Genomic DNA, 24,220 nt, shown 5'->3' with positions numbered 1-24,220 from the left:
ATAGTATCTTTATTTCAAACTGATTTATATTTAGCTTCATATTGTGTTTAGTTGTTTCTGTATCCATGTCTGCATCATGACAAGTCACCTCTGAATGGGTATCTAGTTTCATTTTTCTTTCTGTTCCCTTACTCTACATCCCCCCGGTCTCTAGCATTAGGAGAGAATTCAAAAAGTTTGTTGAGTGCTATGAACTGAACGTGTGTGTTTCCCTGTCCCCCAAATTAATATATTGAAGCCCTAATCCCCAGTGCGATGGTACTTGGAAGTGGGCCTTTGGTAAGTAACTATGTAATGAAGGTTGAGCCTTCATGAATGAGATTAGTCCCTTAGAAGAAACATTAGAGAGATGATCTCTGTCTGTCATGTGAGGACACAGTGAGAAGGCAGCCAAGTGCAAACCAGCAAGAATCCCAGGCACCAAATCAATTGGCATCTTGATCTTGGACTTCCCAGCCTCTAGAACTGTTAGGAATAAATTTCTGTTGTTTAAGCTACCCAGTCTATGGTATTTTTTTAAATAGCGGCACAAACTAAGACATTAAGTGATTAAACAAATAAATTAATGATGAATGAATGCATGTAAATAAATGAATATTGCATGCATGCATGTATGCTGTCTGCCATTTTTCAGGATGCCACTTAATTGCTGCTAGCTCTGTTCTCAATGAAAAGAATGATCACTAACAGAGTAAAAATATTCACTATTTGGTGACTGTTAATTTGTGTAGTTGCTGTGTTCTGTTGCTCAGCCTCTCCTACCCAAATTTTAACAATCTGCAGAAATAGGGATTGGACATTGCAGAGACTATCTCTAAAATCAGACACCTACAGAATTAGGAATGTGAGTGTTAGGTCAATCTCTCACTAGATTTGGCTCTCATTTGGCTTGGTTTTCTAACTTTGCAAGCCAGGAAGAGAATTCTCAGCTTTGTTGAATGGCTGTAAATTGTAATTTGGAGTTACAGTTGTGTTGAATATTAGTTATTTTGTTGTCCAAATTACAGTCTCTTTCTTTTAAGTAACAGCACTCAAATTTTGCATTAAAGAACCCACTCATTCCCATCGCTCAGTCCATGAGGTTTAGACCAGTCTTCACGCTTTCCTGCCTGATTAGGAATAGGAACCCAGTTTAAGCCAAATCAGTACAAGTCATCCCCATGGCCACCATGCTTGGTTCAGGTTTAAGCACCTAACTTTATTTAGGCCAGTGAGAGAAAGACTTCTAGGATTTGTTTTTATGGTCACCAGGATGCTGTAATATCTTAAGCTATTGGGGATCCCCAGAATCAAGCTAAACCTTAGGAAGTAGAGTGAAAGATGTTATAATTTTTCACTAAATCAAACTGATGCAGAAGGCAGATTTATCCCTTATCTTCTATTAATTCCCCGAACTGAAAAATTCCCTTTATGCTTATACCTGTTTTCATAAAATTTTCTGTTACATGCTACAAAAAGAATCCTCACACACTGTGGGTCTGAATTTTTCATGTACTTATGAATTGTTTTGGGTAGTTTACTGAAAATGCAGATTTCCAGTCCCCAAACCTAAGATATAAATCAGGGCCCAGGAACTTGCATTTTATCAAACAGTGTTGCATTTTAACAGACCGTCTTGTTAAAACAGTGCCCCTGAGCTGTATGCACATCTCTATAATGCAGATAATTGGCAGACCAAAGCTTGAGAAATACAGATATAGTTAATGCAAGAGACACTAGTAAACAGTGATACAAATCAGGGGAGGTGCAAAGTATCATATAGCAGCGGGAAGCAGAGACCATCCTTTGTCCTAAATCGGAAATGTGAAAATCCTTTGAGGTATCACGAGAGGATTCCATATTCAATGTACTTCTATTTATAAAATCTTCACTAATTTCTCATGATTATTTCTTCGTGCTTTATGTGTCATGACCAGATATCTCAGTTTGTCTGGAACTGTCTGGGATCCACCTGTCATTCTGGTGTAATTATTAATAGCACTTCCTTCCATTCTCAAAAGTGTTCAGGGTTGGATGATATATTTTATGTTCACTCTCTTGCTTCACGGTAATCTGCACACACACAAAAGAGTTCTTTGCCTCTCTTGCTGCATTTGCTGAAATAGACATACATATTTTTTCTATTTTATGACCCTTAGTAGCAGAGACTTTGATATCTTAGAATCATTACTGCCAAGCCTAAAAGTTTTAAAAATCTCAGAAATCCATGTGGCTCTGAGTAACGTGTAAACTGAGTAACACATAAACTTACATATATGCATATATACATATATATATCAAAGTAATATATATTACTTGAATATTATGTACTTTGTACATAAATTAATAAGTATGTATTATTTACTTCAATAACATTATGTTTCTTTATTTATACATATATATAAATACATTTAAAGTAATCTGGAACACCCTATCATCCTTGGAGTTGGCTCATTCTAAGAAAGTGGAATGTAAACCTATGAATCACAGTGAGGAATACATTAGAGAGGTGAAAAAAATGCTGTGGGAACATTGGGAGAGATGACATCTCTGTTAGTTTATACATGGCCTAGAGCTCCTATTGCCAGGGATTAATTCTGGAATAACTATAACTTCTGTTCAGTTGATAAAGGGATATGGTGACAGAGAAAAGATAAGTGAGCTCTTTGGCAGGTGAGGAAAATTATGTCAGTGCTATTTTCAAAGATTTTTATGCACCTGGAATGAAGAGATTTGACGGAGGTTATCTATCACAGCTGTTTAAATTTCTGCTAAACTAACCTAAAACAAAACAAAACAAAACAAAAAAACCTTGAATTGCTTTGATTTTCTTTAATAATGCTAATTATAAATATTAAGTAAACACACAAAAAGTAACTTTCTTGTGTTTTATTTGTAATCAAGAAGTATCTGGTATTTAGTGGTAACTTTTTTTCTACCTTAAAATAGGTAAACATTTGTTAAATATTCCAGGAGACATTATGGTTCCATATTCGTATTTTTAATGTTGGAGGAATTTAGTTCAGTGATTTCTGCCTAACAACTGTTGTTTCAAGATAATTTGCTCACTGCTTGTTTGGTTCTGCTCAAACACAGCTGTAAGTTCTTTCTTTCTATATTTGGAGATGGAGTGACTGATGGCTGGGCATCAACCATCTGGAAGAGGGTGTGTTGGGTGGAAGAGAGGAGAAGGGACAGAGCAATGCATAGCTTCACTACATGGCCGGGGAGTCAGTACTAGAATTTTGTATATCCTGTATCCCGACTCTGATCCTGACCTTTGACTCTGTGTGGTTAAAAGAGGAAATGACATCCTACATGAATTTTTTGTCAGTTTTATCAGGCTTGAGATAAGTCTAAAAGACTCCCTTTTAGAGTCAGTATTATGTTCACACCCTCTCCACTTTCTGACATTAAATTCATAAATAACATAACCAAGCTATATATATATACTTAAAAACCAATATGACAATGATAATATAAAAAACCAAATTTTATGAAAATAATTCATAAGAAATCATATATATTTTTCAATACATAACGTTCAGCCATGTCTCACAGAGATATATAATGAAGTAGTGACATGCTTGTATCTAAATTTAGATTTTCCTAAATGTAACAGCTACGCAACCAGACTGACATAGGTGAGTTCTATCAGGGCCTCAAATACTATGAATAATTAGCCATTGGTGGCATGATATTTTAAAATGAGATAGACTCTTGGTAATGTTCAGAAAAAAAGGTCAGTGTTCCCTTACGCTACATAGTTGCTTCATTCCTGGAAATTTTTAATGTATATTAAAACCTTTCAAAAATACTTACATGTGAAAACTTACATGTGAAATGCAGTTTTAGGTACAGACAATTATAAACAGATTTTTCACCTACATGAATGTCTGGAAGAACATCCAGAAGTCATGCATGACCTGGGGCAATTCTTCAAGGTATGGAACTGCACTGTAAATTTCAGGATGTCTAGTAGCCCTGGTTCCTTCCCACTAAGTAGTAGCAGTGCCCGACCCCAATCCTGAGACAACCAAAACACCTTCTTCCATTTCCAAAGTGCCGTCTAGGGGATGGTATTAACTCCACAGAGGATTACTAAGCCTATTCAATCCACTGAAGCCAGGAATCATTTATATAAGACCTCATTTTAATTTTTTTCTTTCAAGTGTCATTATTGGAAGACCCATCATCAAGTTCCAATTAAAATGGAACAATCATCTTTTCAGGGTGGATTCTCAACAAATAGTTGGGAGAATGGACAGAATATGTGTTATTCTTTATGTATGTATTTTATTTAAATTGCAAACAACCTCAAATTTTTAGTGGTGTATAATAATAGATATTTATTATTTCTCACTTACTAGCTTGTGATTCAGCAGGGGTTCTGCCAGAGTTCAGAAAGATTTAACTCTAGGCTGACCATCAGAAACTTGAATACTGGTACTGCCACAGATGCAGGAGAAAAGTTTCCTTATTTTGAACATCATTAGTGACAAAGTCATTGGTAAGAGAGTTTTACTTGAGACTAGAACTTTAGCTGCAAGGGAGACTGGCAACATAAGTTTCTGATATTTTCATCTTATTTAGTGGGAGGTTGATTCTGCATCCAAGATACATAAGGTTGGATGTATCATTTAGTTTGGGTAGGATTATGCTGTGTAACAAACAATCCAGCCCCCAAATCTCCATAGCTTAAAATAATAAATATTTATTTTTTCCTTATACAAAACAGTAGTTGTAGATTATCAGTGAGGCCTTGGTTCATTATAATCTGTCTAGAACCCGGTAGACAGTTTTAGACAGATGGTAGAGCAGCTATCATCTCGAACACCGCTTTACACTGTGCCAGAGACAGAAAGTTTGGTGAGCTGGCGTTAAAAATTACCAACCGGCCATGACAAATCTCACTTCTAATTACATTTTATCAGCCAAAGCAAATCAAATAGCCATGCATAATTCTAAGGAGGGTAGAAAGTATAATCCTGTCATGTCCTAAGGAAGATGCTACAAGTATTTGGTGTTCTGAACTAACGACAACCATGATGAGAAATTTCTCAAACATGGAAAGAGAGTTGAGATGCCGGGCAACCAAATAACAAGGCAACAAATATCCACTAGAGACTGTCTTATTTCTATCTTTTCTATGTATCACCATGCTCAGTCTAGCTCAGTAGCTATTAGTGATATAGTAGGTGCTAAATGAATGTTTGTTGAATAAAAAAAAATGATTGTTTATTTTACCGAATCTTACTATAACTGAAGCTTAAAGAGAGTTACTTTGCTATTTTAACTCCACACTATGAAGCAAGATAAATATGTGTCATTTGTATGCAGTGTTGCACTTGAAAGCCAGAGTGGTACAGTGGAAAGCAAGAGAAAAATGATGTTTCATCTCAATATTATTTCCAGTGTGTTCATTTATTGGTTTCTCCCCACAGCAGGGATACTGTCTCCTATGCTTAGTAGAGTTTGGGAGGGTAGGTATTCAATAAAAGCAGTTCTGCTATCATTAGCTGTGTAGTCCTGGGGAAGTGATATCAATGTAGCCATAGGTTAAGGTTATTCAGCTGTGCCTCAGCGCGAGCGCGCACACACATCTTAGTAATATGCTTCTTTGTATTGTAAAGATCTCCAAGACTGGAAAGCAATACAATTGTAACACAGTTGTACAGTTGTGATTGTCAGGTGACATATTTACAGCCTAGCGTCTATCACAAAGTATCCATTCAAGGGAGGTTTATTGATTTTGTAGCAGTAACCATGCTCTATTCTTGATGTGGAATGGGGTGGATATCTAAGAAAGCATGTAGTGCATTTGAAAAAGTTTGCCAAGGGTCCTGGGTAGAGGGGTTTGGGGGACGTAGTTCCCAACGAATCAAGAATAACAAGCAATGCCCTTCGTCCTCAAATCTCAAAGGTCAAACACTTCACAACTACCAATAGGCACCAAGAGCTCGCGTTCTTTCCTCCACTAACCCAGAGCCCCGCCCGCTAGCGGTCCATCAACGACCGCAAAGCCCCGCCTCCCACGGCGGCCCGCCAATCTGCTGCGCGGCCCGGGCCCAACCCTCGCGAGTCACGTGACAAGGCCAGGCCCGCTTCCGGCACGTCGCGGGCGGCTGACGTCGCCGGGGCCCGGCGTCGCGTCAGGGCTGGCCGGCGGCGGAGGCGGTGGCGGCGGCGATGGCAGCGGACCCTGAGCGAGCTTGAGGGCTCGGACCCAGCTCCCTCCCGCGAAACCTTGGGCCGATCCGGCGCTGCGGCCCCAGCTCGCTCCGCTCCTGCTCCCTCCCCGGCCGCTGCCTGGGCGGAGGCAGAGGCAGAGGCCCGGGCTGGCCGCCCTGCTCGTACCCCAGCTCGGCCCCGGACGGCCCGGCTGCTGTGCAGAGAGGAGGCCGAGTCGGTAAGAGGCGGCGGCGGCTGAGCCGGGAGGCCGCCTGGCCACCGCCAGGCCGCCCGGGACGGCCCCATTCTGGTGTCTCTCTCTCCGGCCCGCTCCCCTCCTGCCTCCCTCCCCGTAACTCGCCGGCCCTATTGTCTGGGCGCCGCCGCTCCCCCTTCCCCTCCCTTCCTTACCCCCCTGCCGAGGGCCGGATGGCTGTCAAACCTGGAGGCTTCTCCAGCTCCCTGCCAGCCCGGTCTCAGCCTTTCCTGCCTGTCGCTTGCCACCCCTCTCTGGCTTCACCTCCTCACCTTTTTTGGCCTGGCGGTCATTCTCTGACCATTGCTTTACGTTATCCGTCTCTATGTCTTCTTGCTCATTTCTTCTTCTCTCTCACTTGTCATCTCCGAAAACTTCCACTGTCCTATTTCTTGCCATTCTTTGCTCCTTTCCTTTCTGTTTTTATTCCTCTCCGTGCTCTCTGCCTTCTTTTTGCTTCAAGTTTTACTCCCAGTAGGCTGTCTTACTTTATAAAAGTTCCTTAATTCAAGTCCCTCTTCATCCTTCCCTCTTCAAACCTAAGACAAAGGAAAATCTTGTTTTTTTCTGGTACTTCACCCCTAAGTGTCAGTGGGGGATTATACTTACTCAATCCATCGCTTAATTATGGGCTGTAAGTTTGATCCTAGAAGATGTTAGTGTACCTTTACTACCTCTTACTGATTTCTTCCTGTGACGGACAGCAGAAAAGGTTGATTCGATTTCTACACATTTAAGTAACTGCCTTACATGTTGCACACTGACGAGACCTCTGTTAGAAATATTCATACATTTGTTCTTTTGCACCACCTACACCCTGGGCAAGATCCCTGTTAACATTTTAATGCTTTAATATTTGCTTATGCCATAGCAGGAGGATACCCACTCTCCCCCTCCAACCATGAGTATTTGAGTTCGCATATTTTCATGGCCCGTATTGATGCTATTTTTTCCCTGATCTTTCAGGCTCTTTCAAAGAGAAAAGAGGGAGCAGTTGAAATTTTATGTTTGCTGTTCTGTTTTGTCTATTTTGAATTGTGACAAAACCATTATAAAAAATGACAAGTGTGTGTGTTTCTTTTTTTCGTTTTAAACTCTAGGGAACATAGTCATTAGTGATCTCAAATATTGAAGGACATTTTAGGGATCTCTCCTTGCCCCTGATAACAATCAATTTACATTTCTAATTATGAGTTATGTTTTGACTAGGTTATCTCAAAATTTATTCATGTTCCTCATATACCCATTAGTGAAAAAGAGGCCACCTCAAATGTGCTCGGTGGCCAGTGTGGCCCAAAATATAATACTTTGCATGTGAACGACCTAGGGATACATAGGTACTCCTTTGCAGTTTTTGTTCTAGCATTACAACCACTTTTATTATCAATGTGGACACTGTCTATATTGAAATATAGTAGAAATACTCAGAGTTAACAAAAGCATATTATTATTGCTTGTTGAATGTGAAGTATAAGAAAGCAGTCTCTTTTGTAACACTATATGTTAAATTAAAATTATTGAATTATATGCTGCCAAGGTGGGAGATCATGAGTAATGAAACATCCTAATCCCAAGAGGAATTAGTGGTATCTTTACTGGCAGAGGATTGTGCCCACTGTTTCCTCCATCTTTGTGTGCTGTAGGGCCTTATCTAATGTTTTGTAGTATGAGGCACTCAACAAATATTTGTTGAAATTAAAAAATTGATTTTGTTCTCAAGAATTTCAGTAGTCGTATTCCAGAACATTCAGCTGCCTTAATTTTTCAAAGGCAGGAAAGCATTTTCAACTGTCCCCATGGAGAATTTTCTTGGGTATCTTCAAGCTAAAATATAAAGCATTTTTAGCTATTAACAATTTTTAACAGTCCATTTATTCATTCTTTTTAGATAGTTATGTTTTCTTTGTTCTTTTTCTTAAGTCATTATCAAGATTGCCTGCAGATTGCACAGAACTTTATATAGAGATGTTGGTAATACTCCTTCAGATTTCTTAACAATTTGGCAAGTATTTTATATTCCCATGTATTGTTTTAGAAATTCTGTTTAAATTTAATTTTACCTGTTCCCTTATACTCTACTTCCTATGCATTTTCTGCATCGGAATCTAACTTTTTTCTTTCTCTTGAGGTAGTGAAAAGAGAATACTGAAGAATAGGATCTCAAGATGAGTAAAAAGCCCCCAAATCGCCCTGGAATCACTTTTGAGATTGGTGCTCGTTTGGAGGCACTGGACTACTTACAAAAATGGTATGGAAAATATAGAACTTTCACCTAAATATCACAATATCTGTAGCCTTACATATGTTAATTAAGACAGTAAATTCCACTGATGGTAGCAGAAACATCAGTGTATTCACATTTTGATTACACATTATACGTTGTTTTTTAGTTTTCCTACTCTTTAGGCTTTTTCAGTTTAGCATTTAAAAACTATTTTTAGTCAACTGACGAAATTATTTAGTACAATCATTTTTGGTGTTTGAGAAATGAAAATAATTGTCTAGAGTGTGAGGTTTGTGTATACCTCATATATACCTCACATGAGCTATATTGGTGGAAGTAGAGAGAGGAGTAATCCAGAGAACCAACTTCTCAAGTTTTGGATAAATTTTGTTTTAAATCGGTATTTTTGGTATGTCAGTGGTAGTCTTTCAAACTACAGAGTATATTAATGGTTAGCATAGCATTTTTTCATAGTGAACACTTTCAAAAACATCTCCACTATTCATTATCTCACCTAAAACCAAAATCACACTTAACCTCCTATTTTCCCTGGAGGGCCGTAACCTAAAGGCACGTTGTTACTCTCTCCAGTGCACAATAGGCTGTCCTTTCAGAACTATGTGTCTCCCACTATTCTGGCCATCGTGGTAAGTGGTATATGTAAACACCTCCCAACATAGCCTTTATACAGTAGTTAGGAAAAATTGATGAATTGGTATAAAACTACCATCTGGAAAGGACAGAAGAAGAAGCTACACGCAGGGGTCCCTGGGCCAGAGTAGGAATGAGGAGGATTCTCCTTTCTCCTAAGGAGTGTGTTCCTCATTTGGGTTAAGTGGCCCCTCATTCTGCTGTCTTGGCAGATGTCTTTTTGTTGCCATTCGCAGGCTCCTAACCTGAGAGGGGCATTAGAGGGGTTCCGCTTCTGGGAAGGATGCTGCCTTTGTTCCTCTTGAAGCCCATTTATTTTGATGCGAGCTCTTGTTTATCTGGTCTTGGAGTTTCCCAGACTTTTTGACATTTTCTCTCATTTAAAACCATAGTGGGCATTTTGTAGATTTACTTTTGATTGATTTGTATTAAGTCAACTTCCTGAGTTGGCAATGGCAGGCAGAGAAATCTTGTTTAGTCGTGATATTTGACTGTATAGACCAGGCTAGGGTTTCTCTCTCTTAACATCTGGCATTAGAGCTTGGCACATATCTCTGACCCCAGCTTAATGACCTATTGTTTTGAGCTCCGCTTTAGGACAGTTTGAAGCTACAATTTGAGATAGGGAGGTTAATTGATACTGTCACTAGGTGAAGAATGTACATGGTAGTTCTCAGGAGGGGTTTGGGAAGCACCTGGGAAACTAGGCAGTAGCATCTCTCCTAGTAGTGACGATCAAAATGTCTCCAGACCTTGCCAAATGACAACTGGAATGAGGGTGGGTGGCGGTAAAAATGATTGAGAAACTCAGCATTAGAACATGCAACAAAAAATGCTAGTTGAGGCAGCACTTGGCTATCTTGGTTCTCATTTGACCAAGAGAAGCTTTTTACTCCAAAGGCATACTACTGAATCTCTGTGTGATACAAGGGTATAAGAAATAATACTTGTTACTTCTTTGACGTTACTCTTAAGTGATTTATTTATTTTTTAAGTTATTGACTTTGTGACTTAGTTAATTCATATTAATATATTAGGCTTCCCAACTGACAGTGTTGCAGTTGAACTAGCTTCCAGTTTTGGAGAAACACATAGTTTATTCTGTCAGTAATTTTCAGGGTTATTAATATAACTTTGATATTAGTGAGAAATTTTCTTTTGGTAGTAAAATGTTTTCTAACTTAGGAGCTGTTAAATTTATGATCCAGTAGTTCAAAAAACTACAAAAAAGAACTTTTAAAACCATGCTTGAATGTACTTTTAGAGTATTCTGTGTTTTTAGAATACTTGGAATTTCAGAGAACAAATGAAAGTTGTATCTTCTTGCCACAAAATTCATATGTGCTTATTTGAGTAGTGTCATGCAAATGTACTCACTGATGGAGTTTAGATTTAATTTTAATAACCCTGGTAATAATAGTTCTCTATAATGGAAATAAGCATTCGCCAGAATAATCACATATCACTGAAACTTGTTGCCAGTTTTGTTTTTATAAGCTGATTTATATAAAGATTTTGGCATTCTGTTTCAGGTGGCTCCTTAATTTAAAAAGGATTAAGAATATTATATGTATGTATTCTAGGTAATTTACAAAGATATTTTTCTTATTGTTATTTTGCTTATTAATGTCAGTAGTTTCAAGAACTAGTTAGGCTTAGCTGCCCCTTAAATTTAGTATTAGGTGGTGTGCTATTGGACCAACTATTTAATTACTAAGATGCATTGAATTTTATATGGGACACAAAAGTTCTATGAGATTAGTGCTCTTAACAGATCTTATTTATAAATAGGATAATAAACAGTTCTTCATATTATTACATTTATAAATGACCATTTTACATTTCATGGAAATTATATAAATTTTTGCATTAATATTAAGTAAAATTATAGGATTATTTGATTGACGAGCAACTGACATTCTTGTGAGAAGCAAAATATTATAGTTAATCATTGAAAGTACACCGAAATTCTTTTCTCCCTCTTCTCCCACTCTTCTCTCCCTTCTTTCATATTCTATTTTTTGCATCCATATTGAATGCTTAGTCTTCCAAATTTATTCAATTCTTTTTGAAAAGTATTGAGTCATCTTTGAGATAAATGTAGTTTGAACTATTATAGGCATTGGATAGGGAGCAGCAGGAATGTAAATCTTGCTTACTGTCTCTATACTCAAAACATTTACAATAAGCAGCATATTACTGAGAAACTAACTTATCACACGTTGATAAATTACCTTTAGAAGAGAAGTGCAAAAGGAAGTGGTGCAAGTGAAGAACCTAAAATGCCTATTAAAGGTTTTTCTTGCTTTTTTTTTTTTGAGACAGAGTCTTGCTCTGTCACCCAGGCTGGAGTGCAGTGGCATGATCTTGGCTCACTACAACCTCTACCTCCTGGGCTCAAGCTATCCTCTCACCTCAGCCTCTTGAGTAGCTGGAACTACAGGCGTGCACCACAAGTCTGGGCTAATTTGAAAAAAGATTTTTTTTGTAGAGATGAAGTGTCACTGTATTGCCCGGGCTGGTCTGGAATTCCTGGCCTCAAATGATCCTCCCACCTCAGCCTCCCAAAGTGCACTGCTGGCTGGTTTCTCATATATAAAAAAGGAAAATAGTTTCTGGTATGTGTCTAGACATAAAAGGATAAACTCTAAATTTAGTAGGTGGAAATAATCTGAAGTTAAGCTCTCACTTTTAGCTTTGGTGTAGATTTGATTTAACAGGAAGACTCAATCAGTGTTTCTCAGGAAAACTATGTTATTATTGCTTGAACAAACTATCACATAATTCTTAAAGATCAGAAAGACAACATTGTACCTTTTAAAGTAGTAATTTATTTATTTTTATTTTATTTTATTTTATTTATTTTTTTGAGACAGAGTCTCACTCTTTCGCCAGTCTGGAATTCAGTGGTGCGATCTCGGCTCACTGCAACCTCCGCTCGCTGCAACCTCCACCTCCCAGGTTCAGGCGATTACCCTGCCTCGGCCTCCCGAGTAGCTGGGACTACAGGCACGCACCACCATGCCCAGCTAATTTTTTTTTGTATTTTTAGAAGAGATGGGGTTTCACCATGTTGACCAGGATGGTGTCCATCTCTTTACCTTGTGATCTGCCTGCCTCAGCCTCCCAAAGTGCTGGGATTACAGGCATGAGCCACTATGCCAGGCCTTAAGTAGTGATTTATTTTTATTTTCAGAGTAACTTCACAGCCACATAAGAACACTCATTGGTGGTTTATTTATCAGTACTAATGAATGCAGGCCCTGAGAAGCCATCAGGAGGTCACTCATCTTAGTCCCAGTATTTGCTTTTTGATAATTGGATCTCTCCTGCACTGACCAAACATAACTCCTGAGTGGTGTGAGCTGTTTTAATTTTTTAAAATACTATAGCTTTACAATATTTTAAAAACATTTTCTTTTAACTTTTTCAGTCATCTGCATAAAGACTTTGACATGCTAATGTTTACAGCTAGCGCAGTCAACTATCTTTTATCTTATTTTCATCATGTTTTTCACAACAAACTCTGTGCATCCAAACCTTGATATTTGGTTTTATAAATTCTGGGAGGTAGTAACATCATAAGAATAAAAATGAGTATAGGGGTGTTGATACAGAAGTATATTTGGGGAAGGAGAAAGTTGAGAGTTGAAGTTATATTGAAGACACTGTAAGCAGGTGGTTTAAATTTAGACTGTTACTTATTAATCCTATAAATATGGGTAAGTCCTTTAACTTGGTTTTCTTAGCAGTAAAATGGAAGCAGCATTACTGGCTTTTATTTAGAGATTGGTTTTTAAGGTTCAAATAAAATTATATATTACTTTAAATTCTGCAGATTGGTACATAATCGTAAAGCATTGAGGTAAATGCCGGGGAGAGGGAGAATAGAAAAGTAAATCTTTGGGGATCTGAAGAGTTAAGTGATTAAGTTTTTAAATGTAGCTTTAGTTGACAGGAGAGTGACTTGGAACCATACAAGGCAAAACATGTCATTGCAACAAGCTGATGACATTTTTTTCTTTTTCCTTTTTTTTTTTTGAGATAGGGTCTTACTGTTGCCCAGGCTGCAGTGCTGTCACGAGATCATGACTTGCCACAGCCTGCAGCCTTTACCTCCCGAGGCTCAAACCATCCTCCTGCTTCAGCCTCCCAAGTAGCTGGGATTACAGGCATATGCCATAGTAACCTGCTGATTTTCTTTTTCTTTTTTTTTTTTTTTTTTGTAGAGAAAGGTGTCTCTCTATGTTGCCCGGGCTGGTCTCGAACTCATGGGCTCAAGCAGTTCTTCCATCTGTCTTGTCCTTCCAAAGTTGTAGACAGTCTTTTTGAAGTGATAATAAAATCCTCATGTTTCCACAGAGTTTTATAGAGTTTGCTTGCAAGTATTAAAGTATCTAATCATTCTGAATATTGTTTAGTAAGAAAAGTGATAAAATCACACTGGTATTGACTACTGATTTAACTCCTGTTTTCTGTTTGAAATTAAAATAGTTATTCTACAGTAAGCGATTGTTACAAAAACACAAGAGATTAAATAACATGCTCTGGTGTTAATCTTAAAATAAATTTGAAATGTAGAGTCAATTTAAAACATTCAGATGAGTTATGCCCCTGGGACTCTTTTGGAATATTTCTATTTAATTCTCTTCTAAATCTAAAGAAAAGGAAATATGAAAGATTAAAAATTGTGGAGATAACTCCAAGTATCAGAGTTTAATAGAATAGTATAAATTTGAATTGGCAAATGCTGTTTTCACACATTTGGAGTTTTTTGAACTGTGTGAAACATTTGCAAATGTGAGTTTTATAAGATGTTCGTGAACAGAATTTTAATAGTATAGGAGAATTAAGGAAATTTGCAATATAGCAAGTACAAATACTTGTTAATTTAAATAAAGGTATACATTTTCTGAATAAAAAGTTACTTTTTTTCTAATTAGATTTAACTATTCAAAGGAAAACACTACTAGAGAAAGTTGTGTCATCTATATTTAGAGTAGGAGAATGGTCCTAAAATATAACACGTAGATCAAATACAGTATTGTAGGAACACTAGGTGAATACTTCAAAAATAGAGGTTCTTTTGCTAATATAAAATGCATGCAATTTTTGTCTTTTTGTAATTTGGGATTCTTTCCATTTGTCTATACATGGAAAGTAATGATTATTATTTTGAGTCATTACCTTTGAAAACCAATGCCAGCCGTGGACTCAGAAAAAATATACAGTTGTATGTATACACCAAAATAAATGAATTATATACTATGGTCATAAGTTCACAGAAAACTTACACATGCCCTCCAGCTTAAGGACCCTTCTTGCAGACAATTCAATTGAAATCTGTAAGTTTTGTTTAAAAAGTCTGAGATAATTTACATTTAGTCACAAATTTTGAATCTTAAGATCAAAGTGAATCATCCAGTTTAATTATCAAGCAGGTCTGTACCAGTACACAAACATTTTACTTCTATTTTACAATTTCCACAAAAGAAAGCCCCATAAATTCCTTTGAACAATGCTAAATATAAGAAAGCTTCCCTGTACCCCTCCACAAATGTGAAAAGCATGATTAGAAATAGGGATAGAGAAGACTTATTTATTTGAACACACACCTGGTTTCAGGTAGTTCTTGCTCTAGTGTTCTTTTTTTATGTTAATTCATTGTTTATAGAACTTTTTCTGATTTATAAGCTTTTTCTGCTTATCCTAGTTTTTTTGAAAAACAAAAGTGTTAGAAAAAATAAATTAAACTGGAAGTCATAAAATATGGGTTTTAAGTGCTATTTTGCCATGAACTAGTGATTTTGGAGAGGTATTTCTCTGCTTTAATGACCTTAAAATGAAAGTCTTACATTTTAGATGATCTTTCAGGTGCCATTGAATTCCAAACTCAATTTCTTTTTATTGATTTTCACCTATTCAGGAATGACAGGTTTTATTTATTTGTTTTTTTTAAAATCACACTTTTAGATGGGTAAATAACACAAACTTGAAGCGGAGGTAAGACAGTCAAAAAGTCATAGTTCCAAAAAAGCCAGCAGTTTTGAACTACCTATGGAGAGGAGAAAATGAGAAAAATGTAGAAAACTGAACATAATTTGGAAAAAAAATGGAGAGGTTTGAGCTATTTGGGGTATAACTATATTGGACATGAAACCTTTTGGCTCCCAGTATAACGATCTCTCCACTACAGCCCATTGTCTCACATAGATTTCCTAAAGCTTTGAGCCCCAGTTAACTAAATGGGCTCAGTGTTCATGGACCACCGTAGTTTCTGACCGATTGTAGTAGTGAGTGTATGTCTGGCATCTAGAAGGGCCCTGAAAGTCCGGCAAGCCTATGCCACTCCTTTTCATTGGAATTAGAGGGCTTGAGCAAGGTAGGTAAATTTCAAGTTTATCTGTCCTAGAGAGCTTTCCTCCTAAGTTTACTTTAGAATCAAACCTCCAACCTGATGATTTCTTAGCCTCCTTCATACATTTATAATGAGGGTAAAGTCCAGGAATCGCAGGCTTACTGTGCTGTGCTTTTTGTGTGTGTGATCATATAGTGGTAAGGGTTGGAACAAGAGAAAAGACCGTTTTATTTGCTTTTCTGACATTTGGTTGAAGTCCAGCCATCACATATGACACACATCTAGCTCCCTATTTGTTACATCATTCCTGCCGAATGTATGTGTTACGAGATTTCACCCTGTCACATCACATTAGATAATGGTTTAGTTTTTAGTTGGGGGTTGATTAAAGCCACTAGCTGGGAAACAGTTTATCTTTTGTGGTAGTTAACTCTACTAAAAAGAATGTTTTGCAATTCTAGTTTTGCTGAGTAGACAGAAATGGCATCTGCAGATGCTTATGTTTTTAATTTTGGTTTTAAGTGATTTAAGCTGAGGGAGAAAATACTAGTTTTAATTTTAAGTTTTGAATATCAGTAGTACAATTTTTAAAAGAAATTAACGGAATATTGAAAAGGCAGCTTAGTTCTGCTGTTCCTCATTAAGGTCCCAGTTTTTTAGTATTTTTACTGTAACTGTGTATTTTAAAGAAGTGTTGACCACTCCCTATCATTTCTTGCTACAGATCATTAGTCAGCACATAAGAATATACTTCTTATTAAATTAGAAATTGGTATGCAAGTATTATGTTATTTCAGTAGTTATAATTACCTCAACTTTGGGAGGATTGTTGCAGTAAAGTTGAAGGAAGAATATAGATATTTACTTAATATTCAGAGTATCTTGAAAGTCTGTTTTCTTATTGTCAAAAAAGTTACCATCAATTAGAAATAAACGTATTTCTGGTACATCATGATTAGCGAGGGTACTGAAGTATGAACTACTTATATGAAATGGTATATTTACAAGGCCTTAACATAGTAACTTACTCATAAAAGGTACCCAGCAAAGTTTATTGAATTTTGTTGGGTTTAAAAAGGATGAATGAACACAAAAGTTTTAGGATCTTGAAATAACCTAGTTATCATTGCAGAAAATTATGGCAAATGCATTGTGACTTTTGGATTGAAAACTAAACATAAGATTTTATTTGTTAACCTAGATTAGCAAATTTAATTTATTTTTAAAGTCACTTTTTGTTTTCCTTTGTTCTGTAACGTATCATATCCTAGATTTCCTCTTAATTTTAAAATTTATGAGTTTCAAATGTGATGAAAGTTAAGCTACTTTGTTTACTCCAATTATTTAATTTTAATAATGTGATGTTTCATACTTAGTCATAGTTGAGATGTAGTACCCTTTTGTTTTGAGAAATTTTAATAAAACAGAAGAGCCTTTTATCTTTGCTTAGTAATTTTATGCATGGAGGATATTTATTTTGTACAATTATTTTCCATACTCTTTGGTCTAACAAAACCAACTTTAGGCATGTTGTTTGTATATGAGAGATTAAAATTAAAATTTTAAGAAAAAATAAATAGATAAAATAATTTGATTTTTATATTGTTTTATCTGTTTTTAATTGGTAAGCATCCCCTATACTGAAGCACTGCCATAAATGTAATAAGAACTGAAAATCATCAGTTGCAAGATGCAGAATCTGTAATGATTGAATGCATAGTCTTCATGGACAGGAATACCTCAGTTCAAGGATCCACCATTCATTACCTGTTTTAACATGAGCAAGTTACTGAATCTTTCAGAGCCTCCATGACCTCCCTTTAAAAACTGGTAACAGTATTAGTACTTCGTTTAAAGGGTACTTTGAGGATTTAAGCAAAATAATGCATGTTATAGGCCACATGGTAGGCACTTAAACATTAATTTTAATCATAACAGTAACATGAACATTCATTATTTTAAGAAGGTGTAGTCAAATGCAGGAGGAATTCATCAGACTTTTAATCAGTAGGCATATAAACAAATATAACTGTCTGTAGTAAAGTTTTTTTAAAGTGCTAAATGTTAAGAAATATAACTGGCTGATTGCAACCTGCTCGATTTTGAGTTTCGCTAGCACAATTAAGTAACGATAGTTGTAACTTGAAAAAACTGTATGAAGTGCATAAACTTTGAGTCCAATACTCATGACAGAAAGATCATGTTTTAGTGGAGTAGGAAAGAAATTCTCTGTGGTTTAATGGATGCTTGTGGTGGGAGAAGGTAGTGAGTACAAAGGCTATGGTACAGGTGTTTTGATTTGGTTGGAACTGACAATGTGAGTGAATATAGGCATGGCAGGATTCAGGTGCTGGGTGGGGGTTGGGAGGAGAGTGGAACAGGAACTTAAATACAGTGACCTGAAGTGAAACATTAATTTGCAAAGTACTGTCACAAGGTTCTAAAAGAGAAGACATAGCTAATTCTGTTCTTCTCTTTGTTGTAAAAGTTGTGGACAAGTAGGAAGCAGGGTGAACTATCAGCTCATGCCATATGTGTATTATGGGGATCAATAGGTATGAAAAGACCTGAGAAATAATATGATGAGGTTCTTACACTTCAGTGTTGGAGAAGATATGGTTTTGACCTATAAGCTATCATCTGAATGATTTGAAATTTTAGACTATTTTGTATTAACATTGCATTGTGGAATACTGAGTTTGAATTAATCAAGAGAGTTTTGTTTTCAGTTTATTGTTTTTAAAGTATGAAGCAAATGAACATGCAGTATCTGAAAGTGCTGAATTTAAAATACTGTAATTGTAGTAGGTGATATCATTGCTGCAGTTATAATCAATGGGTGAATGAGAAAACATTTTTGAAAATTATAAAGCTTAATGTAAATTTAAAGTGCTTCCAGGAAACTAAAAATTTTAAAGGGTAACTAGGATACAAGAATATTTTGTTTGCTTTGGGTTGCATTCTGTGTTAATTTTTGTTATTTGGCAAATAATCCTCTTACTAATAATTAGATGTAAGACAGCTCTTACCCTTCTATTTTCTAGTTCTTCTAATCTTTTAGTCATTTTTTATGACTACCATAGTTATAGATGAAGTTCTTATTCACAAAACTATTTTGAATTATTAATCCTAGATCCCTAGGATTCTGCTAATATTTTAGTTATGTTTAAGTCATATTTTAGGTGTATTTCATACATGCTATCCTTTAAAACATAAAGAAGTACTTTGTCCAAGAGAGCATCCTTGTTCAGATACTCTTTCTGTATGCTGGCATGTCTTTATTATACTGCTATCATTATGTTGAATTATGTTAACGTACTTGATTCTTTTTCTTTGTTGAATAAATGAAATGAATGAGGAACTGTCAATTTCTAAATTTACATGAATTAGACATCCTATTGGCTTATCCCTATAAACAAGAAAATGACTACTTAAAAATGCATAATTGGAATAACTTATTGAGGCAGTTTATAAAAAGATGTTGCCATTTTGATTGGTATGGTGCTTATTCAAATGATTAGTTAAATCCTAAATCTTTTCGTGAATTCTCATGGTCTATAGGGCATTTGTCAACATATTCTGGCCCTGCTTGGTGGATTGCAACCTGTCGTTCAGGTAGTTATCAGCTCTATTTTGACTTAAGTTCAGGAGATTCTAGGTTGTATCAGTTAATTTCCCTTGTCATTTTCTCATGGTTGACTTTTTTTTTTTAATCAATACAGATAAAAATCCGGATATATATTTCAAATTAGAATATAAATCAGAATGAATTCCTTAAATGCAAATGATGTTTAGTTGTATTAATGTTCCTACGTTGAATGCAAAGAATTTTTTAAAATTAATCCGTCAGATTATATTTCTGGCATAGCTGCATGCCCACTATTGCTTCCCTCTTTTATCCTAGGATAATGAAGCTCTGACAGTTTGAGTTAATAAATGATCTTGCCTTTCAAAAGTTTCTGGTTTTGTGAATGTGGACCACTTTGAAAATCTAATTAACTTGGAAATTCTCACCTCAAAAGAATACCCATACACATCTACACCAAGCACATAACATTTTGCAGGCAGCCTCAGGGAATTCAGTCTCCTGATCTAGTGGGTGAGTCCAGACCTACCCCTGTAAAACAGTTAACAATGTGAGCCAGAATAAGAATTCACTGGTAATAATTCCCATTTTAGGTTTCTGTAAAATATGCGAAAATAAATTTTAAGCAAAACATATTTATGTTTTGATAACACTTAAGAGTTGATACAACAGGGAACTGATACTGTATGTTTACAGTATAGCTAACCTGTTTGGTCAGTTTCTGTTCTTATGAGATTATGGTGTCAGTCCAGAATCTGTAGATACTGCCACTCTCTGAAGAGTCTTGTACAAGTGGGAGTCATAGTGTTAAAATGACAACATATCAGATAATGCAATAAAATGCTATAGGAGTTTAGAGAAGGTGAAAAACATTTTATTCTTGGTGATGGCTTTGCTCTACTCTAGTTATGGCTACAGTTTGACTTGGCCATTAGAGGACAGTAATTCAAAAGGGTCCCACACTAATTCAGAAAGGGTCTCAAGAAATCAGTTGAGATTAGTAGAATTGAGTATGTGAAAATTCTGTTAAATTCTGCAAGAATCACTTTAGAGTCTTCTCTATTTTGGAATGCTCTTCATTTCCATTAAGCCAAATAAACAATAAAGAGTCCATTTTAGAGTGAATTATTTTTCTTGTTAAGTTTTCTGAGGGTAAACTCTTTCCTGGGATTCAAGTATACAAGACATGTGAGAGAGCAAGGTAGACTCAGCAGTGGAGGTGATTATTTTCTGCATAAGTAGATAACATTTAAACAATGCATGAATTTTAAGTGGAATTAGGCAAGGTAGAAATTGTATGGTATATTGCAGTAATATACAAAGGTTAAGAGAGCTCTATGTAGAATTTTGGCACTGAGAAATCTTACTTTTAGTGAAGTTGCCTTCTCTCTGTCTCTTTCGATTGAACCCTTGAGAGATGCCAGCTATGGTGGTTTTCTTTTCTCTTTATCTCTAATCATTGTTACCGATGTCTTATCTGTGACTCTTTAAACTCTGAAACTTCAGTCTTCCACTTCTTGAATCTTTTTCCAAATTACTCATAAATGTCTGGGATCGGGCCTAATCACTATTCTTTAATGTAACAGCTTTCTATGATTCAACCTTTAAAAAAATGACAAAACAAAAACATTAGCACTACATCTTCCAAATTCAATCAGAAAAATCTTATGTTTAATTCACAGTCAATTAGAATAAAACATAAATAGTACATCAAAATAATATTGTTGTAGTTCAGTATACAGAGGCATTTGTAAATACATTTGTGTTCAACAGGGTTTTTCCTTCACTGTATGTATCAAAACATTATTACCATGAGCCATCTGCTAGAAATAACTTCACTGTGCAAAGCTATATGTTAAATTACTATTTAATGCATTTTACATGTATTGCAAAGATCTTGATGTTATGATTTTTTTCCTCTGAGATGTAACTGGCAACCAAATTAAGTACAAACTTTAAGGCACTCCCTGTTATCTGTAGAGTAAACGGTTGTTTCATTAGTTTGCTATTTTGTAGCCCTTCAAGTTTCAACCCCGCTAAGAAGTCCCATCTGATGTCTTACTATTCTCCTTTACCTGCTTTACTACTTACCATGTAGTCTAGCCAAAAGGACTATTACTCTTTCCTTTAAGTGCTCCTCCAGTCTCTGAACGTGAGGTCTTTGAGGACAAATAACCATATCCTACTTCTCTTGAAATCCATGGCTGCTTGCCCAGCTCAGAGTTGTGTGATGGTTTTAAGTTAGTGAACACTGAGTAAATGAATTATGCTCTGTGTATACACTTTGTTTGTGCTCATTAGGCCTATATTCTAGATGTCTCCTAGCAAGTCTAACATAAACAACGTCTCCCAAGAACCTTCAGTAAATTACAGATTTTCTATGGACTATTAAAGCATCTTGTATACAGTTTTTGTATACACTTACCAGTTTTACTATGTGTGATATAATCACTTAGATGGGCCTTATCGCATTTCTCCTTGGCATAGAGTACAGACTTTTGTTCCACTTAGTCTTGGTTTTTAATACTGGCTACACCATGTGTATTCTTGGACAGGTCTTCATCTGTTAAACGTACACTATGTTTTCTATACCTTTGATGATTACCAAGATCAAATGAGAAAACATATAGAAAGAACAGTTGGTACTCAATAAGTAAAAAACACAGAGCCTGACATACACGTGACAGTAAATATTCTGATTCTTCTCTCTTTCTTTCTCCTAATCTGACCCTAAGCTAAACCCTTCAGTGATAGGAGTTATTTCCTTTTTTTTTGAGACGGAGTTTCACTATCATTGCCCAGTGCAATGGCACGATCTTGGCTCACTGCATCCTCTGCCTCCTGAGTTCAAGCGATTCTCCTGCCTCAGCCTCCCGAGTAGCTGGGATTACAGGCTTGCGCCACCATGCCTGGATAATTTTGTATTTTTAATAGAGACTGGGTTTCTCCATGCTGGTCATGCTGGTCTCGAACTCCTGACCTCAGGTGATCCATCTGCCTCAGCCTCCCAAAGTGCTGGATTACAGGCGTGAGCCACCGTGCCTGGCTGAGTTGTTTCCTTTTTATGCACTAACAGTGCCTAGCAAGTGCCTTAGTCTTATTGGATGTTCAAATAAATGTTTAATGAATGAACAGAAATTTGGACATTTTTGATAATGGTAATATTTCTAACACCTTTTAAGATTCAAAATTTGATTAGTGAACATGATAAAAATTAAAATAGAGAAGAATCTGGGGTATTTGTGTTACTTATTTAATTCTTGGCCTTCATCCCAAGTGTACGTATTGGTTTCTAGATATTTATGTAGAGAGTACAGCATGCTATGACTTATCCTAAAGAGGATCCCCAAAACATAATTTTCATTTTGGTTGTTGCATCAGGCATCTCAGCCAGAATAATTTAAAATATTTTAGAAAAACCATAAGTCACTTTAAAATGCAATCCAGATTTAAATTATTTGAACTCACTTAGATGCTGATTCTTTACTGAATTAAGTCATGTTGTGAAAATAAAGATGTGTTTAACTCAGTTACTGTGGGCTATTCTCACTTTGAGAAGTGTTTCAAATATATAGAGTTGAATACATTTAGAATATGAAGGAACCTAAAGAATAAACTTATTTTCTTATTCAAAATGTAAATGATAAGACAAATTAAGCACATGAAATTAGAGGTGTTTATGTTTTGAGAGAAACTTAATAATTTTTATAATTGATAGAATATCTTTTTATAGTACTTTAGTGGCTAGTGAAGGTTGAAAAATAAAGAACAACCTTGTTCTAGGTTTTTCTTAATGCTATTGACAATTTTTATGTTTTAAAAACCAGGGCAACAAAAGCAAAACCAGAGCAACACTGCAAAAGACAAGTATTACAGCATTGATTCTAAGTGGGTGGGGTAGGCACGTCCACCTCAGGAAGTATGCTAATCTGCTAAGTTTTCTTGTTTTTATGCCTTTCTTTTTACTCCCCGCAAAAGACTAACATCTAACAAGGCTATAATTTGGTCAACTGCCTTCTTTGTTCTGAAGAAATGAGCAAATTGCCTTTCTTTAAAGCTGCTTCTTACTCCTGCAAACATTCCCTGAATAGCAGTTTTGTGTCCTGTCATGGTGCTAGGTGCTGGGGACTACAAAAGTAAACATGACTGTTTGTCTCCAGAAACTCACCGGCCAGAGTAACGTTTTTAACCTCATCTTTCTTAGCTATTTGCTATCTCAAGAATTGTTAATACATTTTCATGATAAAAAGGGTTACATATTTTCTTGAATCTAGTAACACTGAATGCCTTATCTCCATCTCGCTGACTGCACCAAGAAGTCTTTCAATAAAGAATACAACCTAACGTTTTTAATCCAGTAATTCCCTAGCTTATTTGACAACACCCTTTTTTTTTTGGTGCCACACACATATCAGTGTTCCAAGAGATATAAATGTTCTGCAGCACCCAGTTTGAGTGAGAACCTGTGCAGAGATGATGTACAGCTATAATGAGATGAGTGCTGTCAGAGCAGCAGGAGCCCCAGGAGTTAGAGAAGTCTTCACACAAGCAGTTCTGTGTTTGACCAAGTCTGCAGTGATTTGTATACAAAGGAAGGAAAGGGTGGTTTAGGGCTCTGCAGAAAGAATAGAATGGAGAATAGCACAAATGTGTGAATGCTTGACACTGAGAGAATGTGTAAATACTTGACACAGAGCCATGTATGTTTGAGGAAAATCCAAGAACTCAATATCATTAGATCAAAGTGGGGTTGAATGTCAAATATGGAAGAAGCTCTACCAGAGAATGATCCTTGAAATGTCTAAAAAACTCTGAATAGCAAGACTGAGCTATAAATTAGGTAGTAATCAGTTCCTACATTTCAAAGTTATATAAAGTCCATTGTACTTTATATTTAAAGCTAGTTTTCCACAGGGAAAACAAAGATTCTGAATTTAGCAAAAACTAGCAAGAATATGGGATAAACTGTATGGTTGAATCATCCACTGTGTGCTG

The 24,220-nt window shown here is 36.2% G+C and overlaps 1 protein-coding gene across 11 annotated transcripts in view; it reads left to right on the top strand.

Annotated features, from left to right (window-relative positions):
- The first annotated feature begins 6,132 nt into the window (after window positions 1-6,132).
- Window positions 6,133-24,220, top strand: part of LOC105492828 (PHD finger protein 20 like 1) — an 80,698-nt gene continuing 62,610 nt past the window's right edge. For 5 of the 11 annotated variants that reach the window (XR_011606725.1, XM_011760094.2, XM_024796327.2 and 2 more), the window contains exons 1-2: window positions 6,148-6,388; window positions 8,539-8,654. Coding sequence is in view for 10 of the 11 variants with exons in the window: in XM_011760094.2 (XP_011758396.1) it covers window positions 8,572-8,654 (83 nt within the window). In the remaining variant the exon portion in view is untranslated. Of the gene's footprint in view, window positions 6,389-8,534; window positions 8,655-24,220 lie in introns of all 11 variants that reach the window. The other 6 variants (XM_024796329.2, XM_011760098.3, XM_011760097.3 and 3 more) reach the window with 4 other exon arrangements.

The sequence above is a fragment of the Macaca nemestrina genome, chromosome 8 (assembly GCF_043159975.1).
Source record: "Macaca nemestrina isolate mMacNem1 chromosome 8, mMacNem.hap1, whole genome shotgun sequence".
NCBI classification, from domain to species: domain Eukaryota; kingdom Metazoa; phylum Chordata; class Mammalia; order Primates; family Cercopithecidae; genus Macaca; species Macaca nemestrina.
The sequence above is the reverse complement of the archived record's forward strand: the minus strand, read 5'-3'. Positions and strand labels throughout refer to the sequence as shown.